The sequence below is a fragment of the Pangasianodon hypophthalmus genome, chromosome 26, assembly GCF_027358585.1.
Source record: "Pangasianodon hypophthalmus isolate fPanHyp1 chromosome 26, fPanHyp1.pri, whole genome shotgun sequence".
Classification (NCBI taxonomy): domain Eukaryota; kingdom Metazoa; phylum Chordata; class Actinopteri; order Siluriformes; family Pangasiidae; genus Pangasianodon; species Pangasianodon hypophthalmus.
This window is the reverse complement of record NC_069735.1, coordinates 3,174,601-3,191,629: the sequence shown is the minus strand read 5'-3', so window position 1 is coordinate 3,191,629 and position 17,029 is coordinate 3,174,601. Positions and strand designations below refer to the sequence as shown.

The 17,029-nt window shown below is 39.4% G+C and overlaps 1 protein-coding gene across 1 annotated transcript in view; it reads left to right on the top strand.

The window, feature by feature from the left end:
* gpc5a (glypican 5a) overlaps nucleotides 1–17,029 on the top strand; it is an 88,810-nt gene that overhangs the window by 9,078 nt on the left and 62,703 nt on the right. The window contains exons 4-6 of the mRNA XM_026928711.3: nucleotides 6,695–7,389; nucleotides 7,861–7,982; nucleotides 10,277–10,402. Of these exons, the coding sequence (XP_026784512.3) occupies nucleotides 6,695–7,389; nucleotides 7,861–7,982; nucleotides 10,277–10,402 (943 nt within the window). The remainder of the gene's footprint in view (nucleotides 1–6,694; nucleotides 7,390–7,860; nucleotides 7,983–10,276; nucleotides 10,403–17,029) is intronic.

Genomic DNA, 17,029 nt, shown 5'->3' with positions numbered 1-17,029 from the left:
ATGACTGAATGCGAAAGAAAAGGTGACCTATACACACACACAGACTCTGAGCCAAAGCTGTGTCCTTTCATTATCAGAGTAATGTGCTTTACTACTGAGGCATTTAGCATTGCTGAAAGACTATAACAGCTGGTTTGTTACACATGCTAACATACTAATTATCTTGATTACTAATGCTAGCTAATGCTAAGTGGATCTCTTGGCTTTGGCACCATTTACATTTGTATAGCCTCAAAATCTCAGAATTTATAAATGAATTTGTTCATTTGACAAGTTTTAGCATTCTGTTACATACTTTAGTAGTGTTATGCCATGCTAATGTTTTAAAAGAAATAATTAGCTAAAGCAAAGGGCCTCCATTGGTGTTTTTTTTTTTTTTGTTTTTTTTTTTTGTATTTTTTTTTTTGTCCCCCACCAGTAGTGTGATTAGTTTTACTTCAAGATTAGTTTTATTTCTTGTCTGTAAACTCTGAATTAGCTAAGGTTTGTTGCACCATTAGCATTAACATTGACAGCCTCCAGGTCTCACATTTATTTACTTATTTATTTGGGTTATAGATTATCTCTCATGTTTATGGCACATGCTAATACCCTGAATGAACTAATGCTAAGTGCATCTTTGGCTTCATTTGACCCCAGTTGCTTTCAGATTTAATTGTTTGTCATTTTACTCAAATTATTCATTCCTTAGTGTTTTCCAAGAAAGTTTTTCCCCCCAACATGGTACATTATGCTCAATTTCTCTATGGAATCCTTTCTTAAAATCATATTTGTCTAACTAATTTACTAATTCAGCAAGGCTAATATTGATCACACAACAATTATCACTAGTGCTAATGCACTTTTTGTGGATGTTTCCTGTATTAGCTGTTTAAAGCAGGGTTTGCAGTCAATGCTACAGTGTAACTTTTGCCACACAGAGGTTTTTTTTTTTTTTTTTTTTTTTGTAAAAAGTCATTTTTCCAACATACCTGAGGTAAATCTTGACGTTCCTGACTGTTCTGTCTAGTTTCCAGTGCTGCTGTATCTTTTCATTGTCTGCATAAGACTTACTGTCTATGTGCTAGCGAGCTAAATCTTATCTCATTCAAAAGCTAACTTATGCTCTGCATCTAGATGTCCCACGTAATAGGAACCCCATTATCTGGAAAGTGGTCCAATCACTAACCCAATGTCATTTGGTGACTGTCTCTTTTTTTTTTTTTTCTGTACTTTTTCTATTTATCTAACCATACAATACTAACACTCCTAATCACACACAATGTTAATTTTGCTAATCCTGTTTTCCACAAGCACGAAAAGCGACATCAGTGCCCCATTTCCATCAGGATGTTTATACTGTCCACTTCCATAGCCTGTGGACAAGGACACAACATTAAGTAGTGAACTGACAGGCTTAAAGACGATCCTCTTGAATGCATAATGTTGATAAATAGCGCATTACATGCATGACTGATACTCTAATGTGCCACTCTGCTTGCTGTCACTTTGGTTTTGATTAAGTCTCACTGGCAGCATCTGGCCCTTATTTATGCATGTCTCTTTGTCTCACATTTTAGACTAATTAATTTTAGTGGCAGGACACGGAAAAGCCATGTGGGTGGCTGTGTGTGTGTGTGAGCTAGAGAGAGAGAGAGGGTGAGAGAGACGTCCCATTCCCAAGAGAATTTTTTTCAGATGGGAATTCCCCAAAGCAGTGAATCTGTATTTAAAGCCTACGTGAGCCACAAGGCTAATGAAGCTAACAAGTATTGCTTCCAGTTTAGCACTGTGCAGTCTGCACGTTTAAGTCGTCACACATTCGCCTCAGATGGTTTTGTGGAGTTGTTCACTGTCTCAAACAGGCTTATGTGGTTTCTCAGACTGTATGGCACACTATAAAAATGGACTAAAGAATGCTGAATAGCCGAAAACAGCCCATCTTGAAGCCAGATCCCTTTCTGGAGTCTGGACCTGGACTGAACTCTAGAGCTATACACTCTAGACTCAACACAGACTCTACAGCTTAGGATTCTGGACTTGACTCAGGATCTAGGTCTATGGACACTAATGACTTAGTCTCCAATGCTAGTGTCAGTGCACTTGAATTTATCTACAGAATCTACAGGACACTGGAGTCAACTCAGATCCTAGATCCAGTAAAGCAGAACTTGACTTGGACTTTTGAGAGTCTTTTAAGCCAATGTGTCCCAAGCCGGTAAAGTCTGAGTGAAGTCCAGAGATTCACTCAGACTCAGACTTTATATTGTGTACAAAAACTATGTACTTGACATGGGCTGTAGAGCTAGGAGCTATGTAGTCAATGTTGATTATAGAGCTAGGAACTATGTACTGTACTATGTACGATGACAGACTCTAGAGCTAAACCCTAGACCTGGGAAATATGGTCTCAACATGGAGTCTAGAGCTTGGAACTGTGGACTCGACACTGACTCTGGCGCTAGGAATAATATGCTCAGCACAGAATGTAGAGTTAGGAACTCTACAGACTTTCGACAGTGACTCAAGAACCTTGATCTGTGCAGAGACTCTAGAGCTAGAAACAATGTACTTGGTGCAGACTCTATATCTAGGAGCTATGTTCTTCACACAGAACCTAGAACTATGAACGATGTACTTGAGCCAGAATCTAGAGCTAGTAAAGATGTTCTCCACACACAATTTAGAGCTAAGAACTATATACTTGAGACATAATCTAGAACTAGTAACTATATACTCCAAACAGAATCTAGCGGTAAGAACTGTGTACTCGATACAGACTGTAGAGTTAAGAACTGTGTACTCGATATAGACTCTAGAGCTAAGAACTGTGTACTTACCCTGTATGGATCTAGAACTAGGAACTATGGACTTGACACCCACTCTAGAATAGAGAAAAACAGAAACAGTTGCAGTGTGTGTTAACTGATTAAAAGGTCTCATTTGCTGTGACACTGGAGTTCAGGTGTGTGTTCAGTGTTTGTGGCGGGAGGTTTTGCTACCATATTTAATTTCTCAGGACAGAGCCTTTGTGTGCGTTGTAGTCTCATCCTCCTCTCTTTGCAAAAGTTCCAACACTCACTCACTCTCTCACTCACTCACACTCTCTCTCACACACACGAAAACACAGTTAGTAACCTCGGTCAGGAGCTCCACTTCTCCTCATGCAAAATAACAGGGTTCAAAAACAGAGCATTCTTTCACCATGAGAACTGGAAAGAGACAAAAAGAGAGATGGATGTAGAAAGGAGATAGAAGGTTGTTTTTCAGTCATAATATTCTGTTCTCTCTCTCTCTCTCTCTCTCTCTCTCTCTCTCTCTCTCTCTCTGTATGTGTATGTGTGAGATTATAATGGCTGTGTGTAACACCAGACTGACTCCTAAATCCACCCACACACAATCTTGCACTCACACAAACTTCATGCAAACAGCTTTTCCCCTGTAATTTCACACACACAAACATACAGTAAATCCTGTAATTAAGAATGTATTTCCGAAGTGTGAGCTGTACACAAGGACACACTGCGGTGTCACCGTTTCACTTAACAAGTCAATGCAGCACTGATTAGCATAACAAGTCTGATTAGCAGACTGAGTCTGGAGTGCTGTGGCTATGCTCACAATCAGATATATCATTATTCCATGGCTACAGAAAACTCATTTCTCTTTGACTAGCCAGTGTGAATTAATTCTTATTTTATAACAGCATTGTGGAATCCTGATTGGCCAATGCATCTGTGAATCACAATGCAGTCATTGTAATATGTTATCATTTCTATAGTAACATATCATTCACAGTGGATTCACAGTTCATTTTAAAAATGTGGTGACATTTTTCTGTTAGGAGATGTTTGTTTAACGTTTATGGAAGGAGTCTCCAGTGTCAGTGCTTTTGTAATGCTCACCACATGACATCACCCTCTACCTGTTGTAAGGAATAAGCATCTTGTCTTCATTAAGATGCTGATGAAGATGACCTGCTGGCAAGCACAATGAACACCACACTTCATTTGTCTGATCACTGTGTGTGTGTTAGATAAACATAAAATAAGATCTTGTGTCATCATGAAAGACAACTGCTAATGAGTCGATTCGTTATTGTTCCTCTGTCGTTCTCCCAGTGCTGAGCCGCTGTGTTTCATTCACATCGCCTCTGCTGAAAAAGAGTGTGCTCAGTGTAATTGAATTGGGCGAGTGGGACATTAAGTGATTAACTCTTAACGGATTTTCTCGCCTCTCAGTGGAGCAGCTCCTCTGTCTCCTAATTAACTTGCACTCGTTAACTAACTGGATCATGTAGCTGAGAAAATGGAGAACTGCAGGACTGGAGAACAAGTGATGTCTAATCCTGTTGGACGATTTCCTCGTTTAGCGTAAATACCATGTGGTCTGGTTTAGAAGATAATGAACATGATTGCTTATGAGGATTGTGTCCCCTGATCAGATGCCACTGTACAAAGGTTCTTAAAGGGTCATAGGGATAGTTACCAGTTCTTGGCTTCCTGAAAAGCTTCTACTTGGAGCCTTTTCTGTATACATAGAACAGGCATGGTTTCCACCAGAGAAACACCCATAATCCCTTTAAGGGTTCAAGATTTAAACTTTTCTATAGACCTGTTTTTGCTGCAGGAACTTGGAAATATCACAAACTCAGAAACCTTAACATGTGAACCCAGAAATCATTTGAATAATACAGCAACATTTTGTAAGAACCTCTTTTTTTCCAGGAAGTTTATCAAGATTTTTTAAAATCAAGTTTTATTGAGCAAATTTATGACCTCAAGCTCTACAGGAACCCTGGAACGTTTTCAAGAACTGAACATTTTCTGGCATCTGCGACCATTTCAGAAACTGGGAAACTGTTGTAGGTGACTTTTTCAAGTATGTGGGGAACTTCTTGAGGAACTTTGGTGGAAGCCCAGCTACATAGCACGTTTTTCTAGATCCAAGGACCTTTCAAAAAAATAATTCAAAAAATAAATAAGAGTCAGTTACATATGGGAATCATTAGAACATTTTCAGGAACTCAGCAACCTGTTCAGAAATCTGGGAACTTTTGTAGGAAATTCTTTCAAGGAACTTCTTCACAATCTTTTTTGGGAACCCAAACACTTTTTGTGTTGTATTTTGACAAACCTTTAACATTTTTTTTTTAGGAACTGAAGGAAACTGAATGATTGTACTTCTTGGTTTGGAAGTGGTACTATTTTGTAGACCAGGAACTATTGGGGGTGGAGCTTGCCATACTGATTGGTCCAACGCAAGCTTAGACCAACGCTTTTAGCTTGTATTTTTTGCAAAATTTGTTTACTTACTGCTACATTTCCACCGCAATTTCAGTAGTCTTCACAAGGGATAGGGAGGTGTTATGATCCCTTCAGAATATACTGAAACTCTGAATCATGAAATGGCCAATACTATGAACAAGAGGATTACCTCTCATTACACTTTTTTTATTCAGTATTTATTTGAGATTCAAAATCTCCTTATACCCTTGTAAACAAGTGTATTAAGTATGAATAATTTACTTAAAAATTGTACAATACATTGTCCTAGAAAGCCTTTGTTACATATTCCCCATCACAAATCATGTGTTTTTCCTTTCATTTTTTTTCTTGGTTTTATCTCTTTATTTGGCCTGCTGTGTGAACACGTGTGAAGTGGAACCCGGCTAAACCACAAGTCATATGACTGATATACATCGCTCTGTTTAACACACCCAACATGAAACACACACTGAGTTTCCCCTCGTGATGACCCACACTGCAAACAAACTGATGGAGGGGTGGAAAGTACAGTTTTGAGAGATGTAATTTAAAAAAACCTTTTCAGAAACTTAACAAGAAAGAAAGACTGTTGAAGGAAAGAAAGAACAAGAAAGGGAGGTTTCTGAAAATGGTTAAAAAAAAAAAAAAAAAAAAAAAGAGAGAGATAAAATTAAGGAAAGTGCAATTAAAAAGGAAGAAAGAATGAAATGTATAATTAAAGAAGGATTGAAGGGTGAAATGAAAGAAAGGTAAAAATGAAAACAGTTGGGAAGAAGTAAGGAAGGAAGAAATGATTAAGAAAGAAAGGTCAAATGGAAAAAAGAAACAGACAAAATGAGAAATCAGGCTGAGAGTGAGAGACCACCTGATCTGTGTTTGGTCAACTTTATCTGATCATGGAAACAATTTATATATTTTGGAAGGTGAAACTAAAGATCTCAGTGAGTCACAACATACATGACAAGACGTGTGTGTGCACACGAAGTTTTAAAGTCACTTGTTCCAACACTTGCAGGAGGAGGAGCTTATAGACCATAGGATGGTAGGAGGAGGAGCTTATGGGTCTCAGGCTGGCTGGAGGAAGAGCTTTGTAGGTCTCAGGATGGCTGGAGGAGGAGCTTATGGGTCTCAGGATGGTTGGAGGAGGAGCTTGTAGGTCTCAGGCTGACTGGAGGAGGAGCTTGTAGGTCACAGGATGGCTGGAGGAGGAGCTTGTAGGTCTCTGGATGGTAGGAGGAGGAGCTTGTAGGTCTCTGGATGGTAGGAGAAGAAGCTTGAAGGTCTGAACTGCCAGTTAAAGATCTTAATATGAAAGCTGCAGTGTCGTGCCCCCTATTGACAACTGAAAGAAGTTAATGTTTTATAAGCTAATTGTTATCCCGAACTGTTGTGGATAGTTAATAATCTCTCTTTCTCTCTCTTCTTCTTTCTGACTGTCTCTCCTCTAGACATGGTGGACTTGGTGGTGCGTGAAGTGCAGAACAACACCTTTTCCCTCTTGAAAGTTTTGTACGGTGACCTCGCCTCACGTGCTTCCTCTCCGCTGGCTGAACTCTTTACTGATGTTGGTCTCTTTGTGCTGGGGGCGGAGCTTAACCTGGAAGAAGCAGCACAACGTTTTTTCCAAGCACTTTTCCCACTGGTGTATGACCAACTTGAGAAGCCAGGCATGGCACGTTTAGATCCCGTCTACCAAGAGTGTTTGCGGTCAGTCGGGCACCGCACAGCAGCGTATGGTAATGCCCCAAAACGCCTCGCGTTGCTGGTGGCACGTGGCTCGCGGGAAGAACGCATTTTTCTGCAGTCGATGCACCTTGCCGTTGAGGTCATCAACACCACAGACCACGCTCAGCCAAGCCGTGAGTGCCGTCGTGCGTTAATGCGAATGCGCTACTGCCCACTGTGCCAAGCCCTGACAGACAGCAAGCCATGCATGGGCTACTGCCTGAACGTGCTGCGTGGCTGCCTGGCCAGTCTCGCCGAGGTCGACACCCACTGGCAGGAATTTGTACGCTCGCTGGAAGCGCTCGCGGCACGCATGCATGATGGGAACGAGCTCGAGCATGTACTCGCCTCAGTTCCCCCTCTCATCATCGAGGCTGTGGCTTACACAAGCAGGAATGCTGCCCAACTCACCTCACAGGTCAGAAAAGTACCATGAGGGACAGGCAGCAAGGACGGAGCTCAAATTTGATCAGCTAATCACAAACTTGATGTGATGTCACCACTTGACACATTGCTTAGAATAAAATCATGGAATGGCTTCATTTACACAATATAAACCTTTACACTATTATATAAATAAAATAAATATAAACTAAACACTATTAGTTTAGTTAATACCTCCACTTCAGCTGCTATATTTTTTTTAGTAAAACATTTATTCAGTGTTGTTAGTAAGTTAGCTAATATTAGGTAAACTGCTGTGGTGATGTCATAAGATCAAATTGTCAGATGGCTGATTAAATTTAACCTCAGTTCTGCCTCTGTTGCTAGAGGGATTTAGCAAAATCAAGGTTTGTGGCCACTACCTAATAGTGCACTATTCTCTAATAATCTTATTCCCTTTCTGTGTGTGTCTCTGGGTGTGTGTGGGTGTATGTGGGTGTTGTAGGTTCGAGGTGTGTGTGGAGAACCTGTACGCTCTGGTCCTGTCCAGCAGGGAGGTGCTAGTGACGCACTATACCTCCAAACCCCTGAAAGAAGCACAGAGGACACACTGAGTCACAGGAGACGGCAAGTCTTACTTATATCTTTTTATCATTATTTCTAGTATTAATTTAATAGGAATTAAACATACTCCAAGAAAGATTCCTATATTTTTTCTTTTCAGATTGTGGAACTTTGTGTTTGGATATTTCTGGGTAGATTTCTGATGCAATTTGTGTAATTTTTTTTGTCTTTTTTGTGCCATCTGGTGGACATACTGGCTAACTGCAGTTTAAATGCATTACAGCCACTGAATGATTGGTTTATGATTTTATTGTCTTTTGTGGGCTTTATCGGAAATGTCTTTCATTCATAATATACAGTTTCTTTCACTCTGTTTTAATTTGAGCTGAAATACTGAATTTATATACAGTGTATATACAGTCCCCTACGAAAGATTAGCCTGATTGTTTAAAGAATTAGTAGCTCTGATTGTCTACTCTTGGTTTGAGCCCTGGGGTTCCCCTGTGAAGACTGATTTTGTTGTTAAAAAGGATAAACCAACATGATGATGAGAGAGCTGTCTATGGGAGAAAAGCAATCCTTTCTGAAACTGAGAAAAGCGAGGAAATCTCATTGCACAAGCATTTGGTGTAGCCAGTACAACAATTTGGAATGTCCTAAAAGAGAAAGAAACCACTGGTGTACTAACAACCAAACATCGAACAGGTTGGTCAAGGAAAACAACATCAGCTGATGACAAACATTGTGAGAGCTGTGAAGAAAAACCCAAACACAATAAGTGACTTCACAAACAACATCCACAGGGCAGGGATGAAGTTATCACAATCCACTGTTTGAAGAATACTTCGAGAGCAGCAATATAGAGGTCATACTACAAGATACAAACCACTCATCAGCAGTAAGAATCCAGACTGTAGAAAGAAATACAGAGACAAGCCACAGAACCCTGGAACCAAGATTAACCTCTACCAAAGTGATGGAAAGGCCATATTGTGGAAAAAGAAAGAATCTGCTCATGTTTAAAAACATACAAGCTCATTGGTCATGCATGGTGGAGGTAGTGTCATGGCTTGGGTTTGCATGGCTGCTTCTGGAATGGGCTCACTAATCTTTACTGATGATGTAAGTCATGATGGTAGCAGCAGAATGAATTCAGAAGTCTACAGAAACATTGTGTCTGCCAATTTACAGAGAAATGCAACCAAACTAATTGGAAGAAACTTCATCATGCAACAAAACAATGACCCAAAACACACTGCCAACACAATAAAGTACATCATCAGGGAAAAAATGTGAAAGGTTTTAGTCAGCCACCAGACCATAACCTAATTGAGCAGCATTTCACCTCCTGAAGAGGAGACTCAAACAAAAAACTGAAAGAGGCTGCAATAAAAGCCTGGAAAAGCATCACAAAAGAAGAATGCAACAGTTTGTTGATGTCGGTGGGTTGCCGGCTTGATGCAGTTATTGCTAGCAAAGGATATGCAACCAAATACTAAGTGTTATTTACTTTAACACCATCTGTTCCAATACTTTTGGTCACCTAAAAATTGGGACATTAAAAGTGACATGTTATAAGTTGTTTAACACATCTAGATGTAAATATCAGGAAATGAAAGCTGCAATTCATCTTTTGATCTCAAACCCAAATGTCTTCAGTGCATAGCAGAAAACAAAAGATTTTAGACTGTATTTTAATAGCAGCGTTTCCGCTAGAAGTTATTGATGCCAGTCATGGTGTCCAGGAGTGATTAAGTTTACTGGACAATTGACTATAATTCAGGTCATATGTTAATTACTACTGCTGTGATGACACACTGAAATTTTGGGCTATATAGGAATGACACCATCAAGTACAATTAACTTTTAGTTAACATTTTTGCATACAGTCGACATTTAAATAAACATAAATAACAGTCAGCAGGCCTACGAATGCAACAAACAGCCAAGAACAAGAAAACTTTATGCTAACGAAGAATATTACTTTGATACAGCTGCTAATAATGTTTTATCTTTGTTTTAACTGACAAAAGATTGAGCTTGGTATCAGCTGCCTTGAGTTCAAGGCAAGAAAGAGGAACTTTGAATTTTGGAATAGAGTAAAGTAGTATTTAACTGGGTAAGAAGAAATTTTAATTCATTTGAGTGTGACAAATTGTTAATTCTGTGAATAACATGTCTGGATTTTCTGTTCTTAACAATGCTAATACTAATAATGATACATTTATTTCAACATCAAATGTGTTGTAGTTCCTCTGTTTGTCCACCAGGAGGTGGCAGAATAACACACATGCAGAAGGATGAATTAAGAGACTGTAACAGGACTGAAAACATATGGTGTGTGTGTGTGCGTGCAGGGAATTCCTCAGTTCTTTGCGGCACTATCGGGCATTTTACGGAGGTTTGGCTGATCAGATGTGTGTTCGAGAGCTAGCGTCAACTGACGGCCCCACCTGCTGGAACGGAAATGACGTGGTCAAGAGGTGCAACACATACACACAATACACAATGTAGCGCTCTCAGCCAACCAGAACACGATGTAGACATTAGTGTCATCTGTTTACACGTCGTGTAGTGTGTGAGAGATAAAATAGAGCATCTGAATTAATTTATTTTAAAAATATGCTGTTTCCATGGTAATAATCACATCAGTCAGGTAAAATGTGACATCACTAAATACGAACAAATGTTGTCTCAACTGAATCCGTGGCCCGTGCTCCATGCATGTGCACCAGTGTTGTGCTGGTACATCTTTATACATTGTACAATGACACAAATCATTGGCATGATTTGTTTACTCTGACTCCGCCTCCATTCCTGTCCATGTTCGAGAAACCCCGCCTCTTCCATGTTAGATCTATAGAAAATTGGCAAAATTTCTCAGGTCTCTTTTTACTTGGACAGTTATGACAACCTCATCCGCGGAGACATTCTGAGCAACCCCCCCCGGAGTTGCCGCACAGAATTATGGGATACACGGGACAGTGAAGAATATGTAAATCTTTACAAACCATCCAGGTATAGCATCTCGGAAGGCAGAAAACATTCGACTTGCTTCCTTCCTTCCTTAGAATACAGCCTAAGTAGGCATTTGTTGCATTTTGGACATATATATATATATATATATATATATATGTATGTGTGTATATATATGTATGTATATACGCGCACACACAAACTGTATAATGTTTTATTTATAGAGTTCTGTAAATTTGCTGTTTTAATTTGTGCAGAGTTGAGTAACAGTTCTCTCTTTCTCTCTCTCTCTCTCACACACACACACACACACACACACACACACACACACACACACACAGACAGACAGACAAATGAAAAGACTGAAAGAAAAATGACTTTTGGAAAAAACATTATTCCCTTGTTCTCTCGCTCCCTCATGTCCTCATTTCGTCATCCCATTATTCTCTTTCCTTCTTCCTTGTTCTCCTTCCCCTCATTTCCTTTGCGCCCTTCTCCCCTTTCCCCCTCATGTGCTTCTCTCCTTGCTCCATCACCTTGTCATAACTTCTCCCCTTGCTTCCACTACTGCTGCTTTTCCTGCCCCTTTTTCTTCCCACTCTCTCACTTTCTTGTTCATTTCTTCTCCTTTCTCTCTTATCTTCTAACCCCTTCCTCCCTCCCTCATTTCATTACCTTGCTAGTTATTCATCTTCTTGTCCTGATGCTTCCTCATTCTCTTGCCATTCTGATGCTTCTTCCAGCTCTAATATCTACTGTTGTGCAGCTTTAAAAGCATTATGATTTTATACTCATTTTAGGATTTTAATGGCCACTTCACTGTCCCCCTCTCGCTCCTAAAAGCTGCTAAATACATTTAGCCTCTCTGTGCTGCTCTTTTTCAACATCTAGCTCTCCATAATTGACCATTTTTTTTCTAAAAACTGTTAGTGGATGAAATGTGTCCTGGCACATTCAGAGCTGTGTGCAGTTTTAATTCAGATTAAATTAAGTCCGAGATGTACTGCTGACTATTGTCCTCAACACCCATATGACTTAAAAATAATCAGAAATCCTGTCACATTACCTCAGTTTAGCTAGCTAACTAGCTGTTCTTAGCAGTGATTATTATGGACAATACTTTGAAACCTGTAAATATAACTTTAAAATCCTCTCAGAACTCCTGTCTGTTTACCTCAGTTCAGCTCGCTAGCTGCTTTTAGCAGTGATTATTATGGACAATGCATGGAAACCTGTAAAGACAACTTTAAAATCCTCTCAGAAATCCTGTCACATTACCTCAGTTCAACTAGCTAGCTGTTCTTAGCAGTAATTAATAAGGACAATGCTTTGAAACCTGTAAATATAACTTTAAAATCCTCTCAGAACTCCTGTCAGGTTACCTTGTTTCAACTAGCTAGCTGCTTTTAGCAGTGATTATTAAGGACAATACTTTGAAACTTGTAAATATGACTTTAAAATCCTCTCAGAAATCCTGTTACATTACCTCAGTTTAGCTAGCTAGTTGCTTTTAGCTGTGATTATTATGAACATGACTTTAAAATTTATAAACATATCCTCTCCTTTCTGGTTATGCAATGTTAGCCCGCTGGTTAGTGTTAGCAGTAATTTACAAACATTTATAGATTTTGGCTAAAGCAATCCTTGAACTTAAGGTCTGTGTAGTTCATGTTAGCTTGTCACATTAATATTGGGTACTTTTATAAATATGATTTGAAAATGCACATATTAGCCAGTTAGTGTTATCAGTAAATATTAAGAATGGCAAAACATATTAATAAATGTTTAAAAATTCTGTCAAGTTAGTTCACGTTAGCCAGTTAGCTAACATTATCAGTAAAAACTATGAATAATTAAATGAGAAAATACCTGCAAATTCTCTAATCAGTTCTGTCAGGATAGCTTATGTTAATCAATAGGCAGTTGTTTAGCCTTATCATTGTAGATTAAAAATTATTTATGCTTTAAAAATCTATAAATAAAAATGTGCTCATCTAGATACTGTTAGCAATAAAGGTAATACGCTGAAAGGTTAGTGCATGTTAGCTAACTGGCTAGAGTTAGTTCATATAATGTACAATCAATAGATTTTAAAGGTGAAGTGATTTGAAAGCTGATTTAGGAACAGATTAAATGAGCTAGGAATTATCTAGTCATAGCTCAGTTACTGTTATCTTCTGGGCTGGCAATCAAATTAGCCTAGGAAACCAAACTAGCAAAAAGATCAAATGTCCAGAGACAAAACTAGCATAGAGCTGAAACGTACAAAGTTATGTAACTAGCATAGAGCTGGAATGTACAGAGAGAAAACTAGCATAGAGCTGAAATATACAAAGTTACCAAACTAGCATAGAGCTCAAATGTACAGAAATACAAGACTAGCATAGAGCTGAAATGTACAAATTTACAAAACTAGGAGAAAGCTGAAATGTACAAAGATATAAAACTAGCTTACATCTGCTGAGATGAGTAAACACACAAGACTCGCAGAGATCTGTAAAGGAAATTTTTATATTAGTTTATTTCTAATTTAAAAACATCCATACATGGACTCAGTGACACGCCCACTTTCCTATATATGGAGTCTGTAGTGTGTGAGTGGTGCACGCACACACACACACACACGGCTGAACTCTGCTACCTGTGAAGCTCTGAGGGGAGATTAATGTGTTTAAAGGGATTTCTGGCCGTTTAACCTGGATGTAAACATTGATCTGGAGTTGTGTTTTGCTCTTTTTATTAATAATAAATCAGGATTATGTTTGCGAAGGGAAAACCCTGGAGTGTCCCAGTGTTCCTGATCGGCAGTGCTCTAATACAGTCAGGGTGCAGTTCCTCAGCTCGGCCTGATGGAGGCGCTGTGGTTATTCACACGTTGCTTTCTAAAGCTTTTCACCTTAGTGCTCGTCTCATTTCAGCTTTCACTACATTATCATCAGCGTGAGGAGACAGAGACATAACAAGCTCCGTGTATGCATCACTGCAGATGATGTCACACTGTTGAAATAATGGTCATAATTATTCGTTTATATATTTAAATAGCTACTTTCACACTTTAAAAATAATAAATACTTTATATGTTGGTATCAGTGTTATTAGGAAAGGAGGATTATATCTATGATAAAGTAATTAATAATTGTGAAGATGTATGATATCCAAAATAGAGTGAATGTCTGTCTGTGTCTGTCTATCTGCCTATATATGTGCAAAATAACTAACACTTGTCTGCTATTCTGTATAATTGTCTGTCTGTGTTTGTCTGTCTGTCACTCTGTTGGTTTGTCTCCGTCTATCTCTGTCTCTGTCTCTCTCCCCCTTTCTCTTTCTGTCTATCTGTAATGTGCAAAATAGCATTAACAAAAAAATGTCTCTCTTTCTATATAATTGTCTGTCTGTCTATCCAGCTGTCTGTCTATGTATCTGTCTGCTTATCTGTCTATTTATCTATGTCTGTGTTTCTGTCTGTCTCATTGTCTGTCTGTCGCTATGTCTAACTGGTGGTCTGTCTCTGTCTATATTTGTCTTTCAGTCTGTCTCTATGTCTGTCAGACTGTTTCTGTCTATGTCTCACCATCTGTGTCTAAATGGTGGAAAGGTGACAAGGGGATGTAGAAGCTACAAGGTGAAGATCCTAGTTATCATAGCAAGGGGATATAGGGATAAAGGAGCAACGAGGGGAAGGTCTAGGGGATGAGGGTATAAGGAGATGGAAAAGCAAAAGAGTGCAAACAGAAAATGCAGCAGAAAAAAGGAGGGAATGAAGGAATGATGAAGTTAGGAGAGTATGGGACAAGGGAGAGAAGGAAATTAAAGGGCTAAAAGGTAAAGTGATTATGGATCAAGGGAGCAAGGTGATAAGGAGCAGCAAGACAAGGGGACAAGGGAGGATGGAAAAAACAGAGCAAGGGGATTTCAAGGAAGCAAAGGAAATAAAAGAGCAGATATTTAAGGGGATAAGGGAAAAGGGATCAAGGATGAAGGAGCAAGGGAACAAGGGCACAGTATCTGACAAGGGCGCAAGGGCACAAGGGGACAAGGAATAATTACTGCTTGCCCAGTATATTATAGCAAGTGTGTTTCTGTCTTTGCATGGCTGCATCTCAAACTGCAATAGTGCATCAAAATAGGCCACTATTTGACCACTCTGGTGTCACTATGGCCAGTGCTTCATTGTGGTGGTGTTCCAAATCACAGTTCTACCACACAACATCCTATAGAGTGTAGTCTGTATTAATTTGTGACTGTGTACAGTTTTTGCCCACACCACAGAATGACTGTATGCAATTTGGGACACAGCCCATGACTCTGATGTTGAAAGATAGAACACATGTTTAGAGGGAAATTTTTAATGGAAACTCATCCTGTAGGCAGGGTAGAGTTCTCAGGAGTGTGTGTGTGGGTTTATTTTAGATTCAGTAGTGCGTGTGTGTATTTAGGGTTTCTATGTAGGTTTTCCAGTCTTTTCCCTCGTTTATTAGGGTTAATGCGTTGCTGCACCCTGCTCATCCTCCAGAGTGCAAAGATGAACGAGCACTGCGCCTCTGGATTAGGACACAGCAGCTGTGTGTGTGTGTGTTCTTTCTGTGAATCGATGAGACTGCAGATGCCTGTTTGTTTCTAATGTCCTGGGTATGACCCTTTGGACCTGTCTCTCTCTCTGTCTGACTATCTGTCTCTCTTCTTTTTTTTTTTTTTTTTTATTGGCTAACTTTCCATATTACAGACAGACAGATAGACAGAGAGACACATAGTCAGATAGAAAGTCAGACAGACACTGACATCTCGACTGATTGTCAGACAGACATTCGGACAAATATAATCAGATAGACAGATATGGTCAGAGAGACAGTCAGAAACAGACAGATACAGATAGACATTCACATATACAGACAAACAGATGCAGTGAGGTAGGACAGAGAATCAGTCAGTTGGACAGATAGAGAGATAGAGAAACAAACGGACAGTCAGACAGAGAGGCGGATAGGCAGACAGATAGTCAGTCAGATGGGTAGATGGATTGACAGTGAAAGGTAAGAGATGAAGAAGAGCACAAACACGGTGTGTTCCAATCACTTGGTAGTTATGCAGCATTTTTGGGCAGCATCTGTGTACTCCTAACCAATCGGAAGCCAGCTGTCCAATGAGGTGCCTTATTTCGGTCAGATTTGAAGGCAGAATCGCATGTATCCTTCTGGAAGAAGGAATCCCGTAATACATTGGACCGGAGTCCTGAAGCTTTTAACAAACATGGCGGAACAGGCAAATGTCAGACAAATTTTGTCTGTAAATGTAAGTAAAATGTATTTATTTATTTATTTATTTATTTTATTTTTTTTTAATTCAACTAACATTTTCCCCCTGATTTTTAAGTTATATCATATATATCATATATGTCATGATTATATATACAAAGTATATCAAAGAAATCAACAAGTAGATGATTGCTTGCTAAAAAAACATCTCGGCAGAACTGAAAAGGGTAGCAGCACTTTCCATGTGTTGGAGAAACCGAGTTCCACCTACCAGGACTGAAAATGGCAAGGTGAGTGCAGGAGCACTCTGTTGTGCCTCTTGTCCTAATTTCATCAATGTGTCATGGTGAATCCGGTTCATCTGTTGCAGTAGCCTCTGCTGGAACACACCAGAGAGGGCAGGCGGGCGAATAGAGAAACAGAAAGGACCTGGTTGAGTTGTTTGAAGAGGTGATGAGGAAATTTTAGCATATTACATTCCAATATTCGCAATGGTTAAGTCATGAAAACACCTGGAAAAGAGATATGGATGAATGGACGGATGGATGGATGGATATAGATAGATGGATAGATTGATAATTGATTTTAAAAAAGAAAATAACATTAGCTACAATGATATTGGTGAGAACTAGCTTTAACCAGAACCATTAAAACCATCAGGGTTTAACATCACTGAATTATGAATAATGAGTAGCTCATATTATTCGGAGCTGTCCTGAACTTCATGTTCCTCAGTTGGAAGTTCATCCCCAGCACCCAGGCATATGGTGTGGAGGTACATGAAGCGCCAAATGTTGGCACAGATTCACCACCACTGGGTCTTTATTATGCCGAAAGTGTTCAGTGATGACACTGGCTGCTTGTATGGCGTAATAAGCTCTC